At 36.8% G+C, this 12,532-nt stretch overlaps 1 protein-coding gene across 4 annotated transcripts in view; it reads right to left on the minus strand.

Annotated features, from left to right (window-relative positions):
* Nucleotides 1-12,532, minus strand: part of FMN2 (formin 2) — a 227,799-nt gene that overhangs the window by 71,117 nt on the left and 144,150 nt on the right. For all 4 annotated transcript variants that reach the window (XM_067535849.1, XM_067535852.1, XM_067535851.1 and 1 more), the window contains exons 10-14: nt 8,225-8,316; nt 7,924-8,053; nt 6,975-7,121; nt 3,294-3,353; nt 2,926-3,046 (exon numbers count right to left, since the gene is read on the minus strand). In XM_067535849.1, coding sequence (XP_067391950.1) covers nt 2,926-3,046; nt 3,294-3,353; nt 6,975-7,121; nt 7,924-8,053; nt 8,225-8,316 — 550 coding nt within the window. The remainder of the gene's footprint in view (nt 1-2,925; nt 3,047-3,293; nt 3,354-6,974; nt 7,122-7,923; nt 8,054-8,224; nt 8,317-12,532) is intronic.

The raw sequence follows: 12,532 nt of genomic DNA on the forward strand, positions 1-12,532 counted from the left end.
TCCCTTTGATACAAGCAAGCATCCAAGCTTATCGCTGTGAATTAGCATTACAAAGAAATCATTTTAAAAAAAATCAAAAATGACTTTAGTCTGCATGTCTCCATGTGTGTAATTTACGGATTTAGATGGGAAAACATAGCAGTTTATGGAATCAGCTGCTAGACCTATGGTCACAAAGGTTTCCATTATAAGCCTTTATTACAACCTCATTCGCAAACAAACCTATTGGGCTGAAGTTTTCCATGACTGGTCTCTAGTCAAAGGTAATTTTTTTGAAGGCAGCAACAAAATCTCTTCAGTGACTTTTTTAAAATTTTGGGAGCGTAAGAAACCACACTCCCTCCCCACACACACTTTGCCTATTGTAATAAAATTTTAACACGCTTTCTGAATAGGGATAGAGTATTTTTGAAAACTGGAATGGACAAAATCCTGATTGACTGGTGCCTCTGCTTGAATTGAAAGCACAGTCTTTGTTGTACCAAAGTTATGAGGGACTGATTTTATTTTAAACTGTAAGTCAGAAATTTTCAATTAAAGGTGAAATTCTGGCCCTACTGAAGTCAATGGGAATTTTGCCATTTACCGCAATGGGATCAGAATTTCACCATGAGTCTACAACCTTGCACTTAAATATAAATAAACTGTGCAAGTGTGGAACACCTCCTGAGTTTTGCCAGCTACCACTGATGTCAAATGGAGAGAAGTATGCTTAGCACTGTGCCTGGAGATGGTCTGCACCCTGCAGATTCGAGCCCTAAGTGTTCAGCTATTTAGGTAGGCACTTGCTAGCTTAAGGAATATAGAAGGTCCATTGGCAAATCAGCAATGCTTGAATAATGCCCAAGCTAAATAAATAGTTCTAAGAAAGGCAACTGAAGCCAATTACCTTCAGATTCATTTTCTCTCTTTTTTCAATTAAAAGTTATATTACATTTTAAAAATAACATTAATACATGGTTAACTTTATCCCATTGTAAACCCTAAATGCACTACTTTATTCCATATCATGCATAAAATGCACAAGGTGGCCAACTTAACATTGCTGGAGCAACTTTAAATGTTGGAATTTCCTGACTTGTGAGCATTTGATTTTGTAAGTTTAACATTATGTTAACATTAGTTTTTGCACTTAGGTTGACATTCTCCCACAGTGGGAAGGGCCAGCATAAGGCATTCTGCACCATTCAAGACCTGTAGTAAAAGCTGTGAAGGACTGTGGGTTGGATTTCAGAAGGCTCCTCTATCTAGGACATGGAAGAGCTCCTATACTGGCCCTACATTAGCTAGTGCTAAGACAAGTATGTGGAAGGGGTCATGAAAGATGTAGCTACATAGCTCCCAGTAGCCCTAACAAACTGAGCAGTCACAATTCCAATTTAGGAGCTGAAGCAGTGGCCCTAGACTGGGGTCAGGCTGCAGCCCTACTGAAGGTTGAGGAGAAAATATCATTTCCATCGCCATATACACCTTGCTTAATTCCCCCACACAAGGCCCAATGACTCCATATGGATGGTGTGAATTTCACCCTTAATGTAATGATATTTCAGCTCTTATCAATGCAAAAAAAAAAAAAAAAGCTTGTGAAAATTTCTCATGTCAGCATATGAGGGATTATGGCTCAATCCACAAAAGTACTTAAATGTGTGCCTAACTTCAACTACCTTTCTGAATCAGGATCTAGATGCCTTCATTCTTGGGTATCAGGATCAGACTACCCTTTTTTGAAAACCGCAGGAGCTACCATATGAACTCATTTCACGTGGCTGAACTGGGGGCAGGGGTTGACTCCAGGTTACTTGGGACAGCTAATTTATGCTGCTTCATCTTTACCCCTCAGCAACATTCAGAATTATGTCTGAACACCTACATTACATGCAATTCATTTTAAAATCCTGAAAAGGAAAGTTTCAAGGATTGCATTTACACCTCCTGAGGGGAAGGGGGGTGTCACTTGGATAAGAAAATACATTTATTGTAGAGATCCTTTCATTCTGAAAGCAAAGTATCTCAGTAGCTCAGTGTACCATCCCTTCCTCTCTCAAGGCTTGGATTCAAATTCTAGCTGAAGTCACAATTTCACTTTGCCCCTATTTGTTTACATTGTAAAACCACCACACAACCTACCACAATTCATTTAGGGAAGTTTTCTCAGCTCTTCCACATATTACACTGGTACTCATCTCAAACCCGTGTCCCTGACATTTGTAAGCATTAAAGTTTGTTTACAACATTAAAAAAAAAAAGATTATACATTATATATGTTCCTTCTCTTCAATCTACCAAATATACCATATTTAAAAATAATTTTAAAATGCAGGCTTTACTTGAAAAGTTTTTTTCAATCACTAAAAATCCTTTAACTAAAAAGAAAAAAATATGGTATCATGTTGTATTTTAACATAGCTAGCCTACTTTAGCCAGCTTTGTCCACATCGAAAGTTCATCATTATTTCCCATCTTATAGACAGTATTTAGGCCTACATATTTTTACAACATGTTAGAATCCAAAAGCAAAATAAAATAAAAATTATCAATTTCTACATGAAGTTGTCTGAGAGACTTTACCATTCTTGTTATGGTGAAGAAAGTGATAAAATTAGTTTGTCCAAGAAAGTGTTAATCCAGATTTTTTACATTCAATACATATTTAGTACTTAACTGTTTGGTTTTTTATCAAATATATATATCTTTTTGAATCAAGAAAGCATATCATGGCTATAACATATGCTGATCACTCCTTATAAAAACACCAACCAATAGAGCTAATCAAGTAAAGTCAAGTCAAAGGCAAAATTCAGGAGTTAAGATCTATCTTTCATAACACATTTTACACTATCAGCCAGTTTTCAGAAATGATACAAAAAAAAGGGAAACACAGCTATATGTTACTGACACATCTAAAGTCTCATCTAGCTACAGTACCTCGCAAATCTTTTTTTAGTTTACGAAGATCTTTTTGAAAGTCTTCAAATTTCATTTGTGAAGCCTGAAAGAGGTCCTGTGGCTCTGGAAGAGGAAAGATGCATTGCTCTTTTCCAGCATCCTGACAAAAATATAAATGAACATTTAATTTACGTTTATTTTTAAAGGTATACATTTTTAAATGATTAACACTTAAGTACAATTTTACTTATTAAATCAAGTAGTTGACAGTTTGCACAAGCATTAGTTATGAACAACCACAAGACAACAAACAGATCCAAGTAATCTTAAACAATATAAGGTAATAAAACAAAATAAACTAATTATTAAAACTTGTATTTAAATTGGCAAACATAATTCTCACTCACCTCATCAAAATTACGCAAATAATATGAGACAATATATGATAGAAGACTTCTGCTATTATCCTGTGTAGAAAAAACAAAATAATAAAGTTAAATTGGATTGCATTGCTGTTATATTTGAAGTATAGTAGATTCTATTAACTTTTTTTTTTTTTTTTTTTTGTAAAGCTACATTTAAAGCACCTTTATCCTAGAAGAGCAAGGAAATTCAGAATGGAAGCTAATATTCCATACTGAATTATGCTGTTAAAGCAAAACACACCCTGAAGTGTTTTGCTGAATAGGGATGGACTTAATGAAGTGCATAAAGCTAAGCATGTGCTTAACTACTTTGTTGAGCTGGGGCCTTAAAAGGAAATATGAAATATTGCCTCATCCTTAAATCCTTAGGTGAAGAAGCAAATGATATAATCTATGAATTTTACACTACTTAATACACAAATTAAGACCAGAATGAAAACAGGCAGGAATAGAGTCTTTGTTGTTCAACAATCACAGTGCTCAAAACTGGCTTTGGGTTGTTGTGGGACGTTAAACTTGAATATTCATTCATCCTTTTAATGGAAGTATACTTTGCTCAATAAATACCACCTAATTAGAATTACTGCTCTATGAGCTGAACATGAGAAACCCGTCTTCAGGTTTTGCCAAAACACAAGTCTAGTAAAGTAGTTTTGGAAGTACAATGTAAATGTACAAGCTCACTCCCTCCCATTTCTTGATCTTGTCCACTAGATAAGAGACCAATATCCTGGGTACCAAACCATTCCTCTTCCCCTTTTTTTGTGTGGTGGTGATTCAGTTTACTACTGAATTGCCACAATGCAACATAATAAGATAAGACTCTTCAATTCTGTTGTGAAACATGAAAAACAATGTCTACGTATAAGCAGACTAACATACATAAGAGACCAACACATTCTATAAGCCAGTCTCACTGCTGGTTTGAGTGGGTGAAACTCTACTATACACTGAAATGAAGGGAGTGATCCAGCGGTGAATTTCACCATGTGTTGTCAAGGCCTCCTTGGCCATGTTGCAGAGCACTGTTTCTGAAAGTTCAGTTACGATCTGAATTTCAAGAATAGACATCCTAGTTTACAAAATTATATACAGCAGTTTATATGCCCCAAAACACATATAGCCCCATGTGGATAATGGGAATTTCATTTCTCAAATTTCAAAATTTGGTTTTTTTCTGATTCAGAAAGAAACCCAAAGATTTCAAAATTCTGTGCAAAATAAAATTCCACCCAAAATAAAAATAAATAGAAGTGATGCTTTGGATCAATACATTTTGTTTTGACAAAACAGTTTGTTTTGATTTTGACTTTTAAAATTTTGTATAACAGTTCAACAGAAAAAAAAAAATCAACATGAAAAATCATTTAAAAAGGAAAACATTTGCTTTGACATTGTTGGAACTTTCCTCCCCTTTTTTCTTCCAAAATGAAATTTTGATGAAATCGACACAATTTTGTGAAACATTTTGATTTTGACAGTACTGCATTTTCCAGTGCAAAGCTGTCCCAGTGAAGTTTTTCCAGCCAGGTGCAAACATGTGCATTTTATACATATTTGCATTATATTAAAAGAACTAGCCAGTGAATATACATTACAAATAAATTACATATTAAGGCCCTGATTCAGTAAAGCACTTCAGAATATGTGCTTAAATGCTTGGTTGAACTAGGTCCTAAAACAGATTTTACAGTCAGAGTTAGACACAGATGCCCTTAGTTTTGTCTTTATCCCAGGAACTGGACCAGATATTAAAGCAATCTGGCATTTTAGGAACACAATGCCATGGTCCCACCCCTAATTTGGTGGTGGCAGAGGTCCTTCCCTTGCTGCCCAAAAAAGCAGCGACAGCAGCATAGGCCACTCTTACCTCCTCCAGGAATGGCTGATTGGGAGTAGAAGCAGGGATCCCCCCAGGGCTGGCCCTAGACCAAATGGCACCCCAGGCAAGGAGCATCTTTGGCAGCTGCCCTCCATTTGCTAAACTTTTGAATACCTGATTAATTATTGCATTTGTAGCCCATTTCATGACTTCGATGCACAATTATCCCTGTCATATAAAATACATTTTCACAGTATGATCTGTAAATCTATTCATGCCATATATAAGCAAATAATTTTTTTTGGTTTTGATAGAGCTCTGGCGTCTCATTAAATAAGTTCTTTATTACTCGTTACACTCTTCAAGTCTTAAAACACAAGAACAATTTTACAATTACACAATAAAATAAGTTTCACAATATTGCAGCTGGGATCTCACTTCACTTCAGTTCATTCTTTTATCTCACTGAATAACTGGCAACACCCCGCCCCTTATATACCCACGAGGGCATAGCTGACAACATTCTGGGAGGTTTGAGGAAAATGTAGTTCTCAAAGTCTGGAAGGTTCCACAAGATTCTACAAAGGTTCGGAACATTCTAGGTGTTTAGTGAAAAATGAATCCACATATGGAATACCTGAAACATTTTACTTTCCCTTTTGTCACTAACAACAAAAACCCCTGGTAGTTACCTGGATCGTCTGCCCTGAATCCGGGCCTGGGTCCCCTCTCTTACTCCTGGGGAGACTACAGCACCACCCCATCCATACTTAACCCTGTACACAGAGTATATCTGCTTGGGTGAATGAGCTGGCACAGTGAACCCTTCTCCTTCTGAAATTCCCATGGCAGTGGCTCTTGAAGTTAACATCTGTTGAGATGCATGGGGGAGTTCACTCCTTTACGAACTGTTTCAGTCTCTCCACAGACATCACAGATATACTCAGGTCATATTTTCAAGCTTTTCTTCACAACCATGAAGGCCTGAAACTTACTTTGTTTTCCTAAATGGAAGCTGAATTTCAGATACAACCAGAATCAGAATTCACGAATTCAAAAATCAGCTCACCCCAGGAGTCAGTGCCATAGCCACGGGTGTATAGTGCCTTTACCTTTCTCAGAAATAGATCCACCTGTCACCATCTTCACCCAAGTGGCTATGCTAGGCAACTTTAAGCAATAGGATACTTACCATCACTACCATTTGTTTTATGAAACTATTCCACAACCCAGTGACTCTGTGTGGTTATATACATGCCTTATAGATGCATATGATGAATTTTGGGTTATCCAATTTTTCATTATAACAAGTATGTCATGTTTTAGATACTAGGGCTCCCACTATTAGAAATTTTATATGGTAACTGAATCATCTTCTCAGTCATTTTCCTATGACTATTTTTTATCTCCGAAATACTACAAAATTAGTATTAACGTGATTTGAATTTTACGCACAACAGTTTCCACTTCTGAAACAGATTTGATTTTAAAGAATAAAAATAATTATTTTGAAGAAAACACTCACTGAAAGCAAAAACCATAAATATATGCAGCATATGGAGATTCAGATACACACTAAGTCAAGAAGTAAGACAATTTCTAATTTAAGATATGGATTTGTTTGTCAATTTAATAACCATAGAGAAGGCAGATTCATTTCCAAATGGTTCTACGAATAAATTCACTCTATCAAAATTATATCCAGTGATAAATATTTCTGTCTGATAATAGCTTTAACTTCATACAAAGTCTGGTAAACCATTTACTAAGAAAAGGGCAATAAAAAGCGCTCTTTTCTTAAAGAATGCAATATTCTATTTCTACAGTCTTAATGTACTTACACTGCTCTTAACATCTTTCAGCTTTGGAAGAATGTCCAGTCCAAACCCATCTGCCTGTCCCCGTGTTCTGTTTCCACCATTCATGTAATTTCCAAATGCAAGAACCAAACCCAGAACTTGCATAACTCCTGATCCACTTTTCAATGTCTGTAAAACAGGACATAGAAAATTTTCTCAGTTGAAATCCTTAATACTTACTTTTTTTCCCCTTTAACTCAAGTGACAACTTGCAGGACTGGGGCCTTAGGGATCACATATGTCTAATAGGAAGACTCAATTCTTATTTAAAAATGCCCTATTGTATAAAGATTAAATTTATCCTAGGTATGTTTAAATATTTCTTACAAGTATGAGGTTATGAAAAACTAACTCTGCATTACTTCAGAAAAGCCATTGATTTAGTACTAATTTTATAGCAACCTTTTCAAGACACATCACAAACAACAGAATTGGCATTATTTCTCTTTAATAAGGAGGTTTGAGAAATTTGCATAGTATTAATTTAAGTATATGACCCTTTACCTGTTAAGGAGACAGCTCATTTAGATCAGATATTCCAGATCTGTTGAACAGCCCTCTTAAAAATCAAAGCATGCACTCAAAATGAGCTAAAATGGCATTCGTTTGGAAACTGCAAGAAGTGAGATAGTAACTATGAAGACGGAAGATTTTGCTTTGGCAAAAGCAGAAGTTACAGTATTCTCTAGAGGCTGTTGTGTATTGGCTGCAAACTCGTGATGTTATAGCTAAGCAGTGAAAGCCAATTTTAAACTTTGCTTTGATCTTGAAGCACAATCACAAAATGTTCCATTCTGCAGGACTGCTATCCTTCAGATTTAATGAGTGCTTAAAGTAAACAAAAGAAAACTTTTGAAATATGAGTACAGCCGAACAAGAAAGATTAAATATCAGAAAATCTAGCTCTACCTTTATGCGGACCAGAACCTACCTCACACAGTTTCTGTAGCAATTCAAGTTTGCGATGGATAGAGCAAATGCTTTCTGAAAATGTTGATTGGAACAGGATACAAAATACTCGTTCTGAAAAGTTGGGGATTAGTGAGAGTTCATAAAGAAACCTGGAGGAATGATTAAAGAAAATGATTTAGTTTAATTAGCAAAGGTTTTTCACTTCTATTTGTTTCTTTGTAAGGATTCTAGTTAGGTTACTAGAGGACACTAAGTTTCCTTGAAGAATGTAGCATATGCATCTCCCAAGAAACTCGTTCTATTAAAGGTAGCATCCTTACTGTTCAGGTTTGTCCAAAGACTTGGCATTCTCCCTCTCTTTGGATGACTTGCCATGCTTTTCTATTTTTTCCAGTTCATCTGATTGTGCTCTCTGGAAAAAACAAAAACAAAGGAATTTAAAAGTGTTTATTCAAAAGCTAGACAATTAAGCTTTACAGATAATTATGTCCTTGTAACAAATCACTTTTTTAACTTTACTTTTTAGCATCTGTTCATGGTAAAACTACTTAATTCATGGAATGATTTTAAGTGTAAATCATTTTTATTCAAAACAGAACATTTCCGAATCCTCCAAATAACGTTATTGACTATTAGTAATCTGCAAAAGATTTATTCATTCAAGTATGCATTGAGACAATACTTCTTCTTGCCCTCCCCTCCCTTCTTTTCTCTTTTGGCTATTTATAAAGTCTCAAAGATCAAAGTATTTCCTTTTTAAGTAGTATTTATCATTCAAAAATCAGTTGGGTTGCATTTGAATGTAATTTGATCTACATCTATGTATATTATATTTTGAACTAAATCAAAGGCAGAGTGTTTAGTGTCAGTTAACTTTTATTCAGGATTTTGAAGAAGAAATAGATAATAAAATGAATTATTGAGCTGATTTAAATGCAAGTACCATACAAAACACACATAACAACAATGAATAAACAATTATGGTACTTTTTCCTGGAGTATAATGTTCCTCACTTTATCTTAAAAAATAACCCACTGCAATCATATGTAAATCTCATTTTTCTTCTTGACATTAGTTTCTTGGATGACCTTGTATTGGGGCATGTGGTCCTATTTGCAATATTCCAATTAAGTGAAAACAGAGATATTTCATAGGTCACAAATCTTTCTGTCTTCATCGCAACACTACAGTTAATTTTCCTAACTAAAGAGCTACACTATTGGGGTGGAATTTTTCTTTTTGGCATTACCTTCATGGTGATTTTTAACATGTGTTTGTAACTCCTGACAAAAGTGTGACATACAGGGAAAATAAGTAAGTTTAACTCCAAAGAACCTATCTTTACCCTAGGAGAAAAAAGTACACGTCTCAACACATGGTATTATGAGAAGGGGAAGACAACAGGGGAACCAACACTTCGATACACCACCATTTTTAACATCCTCCCGTCCCACGAAGGGCCAAAAACCGAAAGAAAAACAGGATCTGAGTGCCTTAATGGGTCCTGCATTAACTAGTGTGCAAGGTAAGCACTAAATAGATGATTTACAGTACCACAATTTTGTCAGTCAATGTGGAGCCAGAAGAATTAAGATTTGGGTTGATCTTTAATTTTTTAAGAACAATTTCTCATCAGGTGGTGAGCGTAAAAAGCATATGACATCAAAAACCAGGGGATTGAAAAATCATCCTGGATCCATCAGCTAGGCCACCTTGTTTAAAAAAAAAAAAAAAAAAAAAAAAAAAAAAATCTGCTATACAATTTCTTTGCTGACCACTTGATGTTGGAGACCTCCAATGCTACCTGTCCCAAATGCTCCCAAACCAGTTGGAATGTCAGGGACTGTTCCCATAGGCACAGGATCTCTTCTGTTCAAATCAGTCTGCCTTCCAGACAGGAACATGAAGATATTATCTGCTTGAGTAAAGAGATCCATTTTCTTTCTCAGCAGCAGGCTTGGTTATTGGCTACCTTTCTGATCAGGTACAATATGACAGCAGTATTGTACATGTGTAGTGTACCCTATCACTTTTGGGGGAGAGGGGTAAGGTTTGTCAAGAGTAATTTGACAGCCTTTATCTCCAGGATGTAGACTTTGAGGGTCTACTGTACAATGCCCTGCACTATGGATTTCCCTACCCAAGCAGTCCTTCCTATTTTAGAAGGCAGAATCCATTTAGGTCTTAAATGAGGTGTTCTTTAACAGTGTTCCTTCTGTTTAAGGCTTCCACCAAGGGATTCCTGACTGATTTGGGGATGGTGGAGCACATGTAGCTTTCTAGACTGTCATTGTCTACCTCTGCCCCAAGGAGAAGTTGTTCAAGGGATTGTCATGGTATTGGGGCCAGAAAATCAGGTTTTGAAATAAAATATTATCTCTAGGAGGTTCATCACATGTGATCTGGGGATTGGTGGTGATGTGGATTAGAGCTTTCAATATGTGGATTATTTCCATAGCTGGATTAAGGCAATCTGGGCTCAACGCACACCATCGACAGACGGACGGACAGACACACTTCCCCCACTTGGAATGACAGCAGCAGAGGGACCTACCCAATTATTTCAGAATGGCAGGGGCAGAAAATGCCCATCCTTTTCTCTCCTACACAATGGGCAGGAGTGTTTCCCTTCCCCCAGGGGCATCCAGAATGGTATCAGGTGATCCACTCAATAAATACTTTAGATCCCAGATGCTAAGGTATATCTGCCTGATTACATCTGGCCCACGGCACTCTTCTCATTCTGCCATACACAATCCTCTGCTCGAATGCTGTTGGCAGGAGACCCCAAATCAGTGGGTTTGCAATTATAGAGATAAATAGGGCATGTCACCCCTCTCAGTGTTATTCTTTCAGGCTGTCTGTAGACATCACAATGAATCAACTACTCTCAGGTCACATATTCAAGTTTTTCTTCTCTGCAATAAGGGCTAGACACACACTTTTTCTATAAATGAAACCCAAGAATTTGATGTAAGTAAATGGCTGCAGGAGCTATGGACATTAGCACTGGCCTTTAACACCTATACATTAATTATCATACAATCATAGAGATATAGAGCTCTAAGGAACCTGGAGACATCATTTACTCCAGTCCCCCACTCTGAAGCAGGACCAAGTATGCCTAGACCATCCCTGACAGGTGTTTGTCCAACCTGTTCTTAAAAATCTCCAGTGTTTAGAATCACACAACCTCCCTTGATAACACATTCCAATACTTAACTATCCTTATAGTTAGCAAGTTTTTCTGAACATCTAACCTAAATCTTCCTTGCTGAAAATTAAGCCCATTACTTTTTGTTCTATCATCAGTGGACATGGAGAATAATTGATCACTGTCTTCTTAATAACAGCCCTTAACATATATGAAGACTTATCAGGTCCCTTCTCAGGTCTTCTTTCCTCAAGATGATAGTTTTTTAATCTTTCCTTATAGGTCAGGTTTTCTAAATCTTTTATCATTTTTGTAGTTGTCCTCTGCACCCTCTCCAGTTTGTTCACATCTTTCCTAAAGTGTGGTGCCCAGGATTGAATGCAATATTCAAGCTGAGGCCTCACCCCAGCGCAGAACAGAGTGGAACAATTACCTATAATGTCTTATATACACCAGCCTTGTTGATACATCCCAGAGGATATTAGTTTTTTGCAACTGCTCATATTCAATTTGTGCTCCACTATAACCCCCACATAGTACTACTGCTTAGCCAGTTACTCCCCATTTTGTAGTTGATTTTTTCTTCCTAAATGTCGTACTTTGCGCTTGTCTTTATTGAATTTCAGACCAGTTTTCCACTTTGTGAAGGTCATTTTGAATTCTAATCTCGTCTTCCAATGTTCTTGCAAACCCTCTCAGCTGGTTTCCTCTGCAAATGTTATAAGTATGCTCGCCACTCCACTGTCCAAGTCCAAGTCCAGACCACATCTCCCTAGTTTCCGTGTGAAAATGTCACATGTGACTGTGTTAAAAGCCTTTCTAAAATCATATTTCATATCTACTACTACCCCATCCACTAGGCTAGTAATCCTGTCAAAGAAGAAAACTAGGTTGGTTTCCCATGATACGTTCTTAAGAAATCCATGGTGGCTGTTCCTCATCACCCTATTATCCTCTAGGTGCCTACAAACTGATGGTTCAATACTTTGTTCCAGTACCTTTCCAGATATTGAAGTTACATGGACTGGTCCATAATTCCCTGGGTTTTCTTTCTTCCCCTTTTTAAAGAAAAGTATTATGTTTGCCCTTCTCCAGTCGTCTAGGTCCTCATTGTCCCCTATGAGTTCTCAAAGATAATTGCCAGTGGTTCTGAGATTGTTTCAGCTAGTTCCTTGAGCACGCTCAGTTGAATTTCATCAGGCCCTGCCAACATGAATATTCTTTAACGTATTCTTTCCCTGTTCTGGCTTGTATCCCTTCCCCCTTGTTAATATTAATTATGTTGTGTATCTGGTCACAATTAACTTTTTTTAGTGAACACTGACTGAAAAAGCAGTCTTTGTCACCACCACAGATGGCTTTGCTAGTCCCTTTTGTGTGCCTAAATGTCCCCAGATCCTGAGATTTTCTTTACAGCATTACTCTTAGTTTTTTGCTGTGTGAAAGAAAATGATCCTTACGAGCTAGTTATCC

This window comes from Emydura macquarii, unplaced genomic scaffold, assembly GCF_026122565.2.
Source record: "Emydura macquarii macquarii isolate MOO-44397 ecotype Brisbane River unplaced genomic scaffold, CSIRO-AGI_Emac_v2 contig_3517, whole genome shotgun sequence".
Taxonomy (NCBI): domain Eukaryota; kingdom Metazoa; phylum Chordata; order Testudines; family Chelidae; genus Emydura; species Emydura macquarii.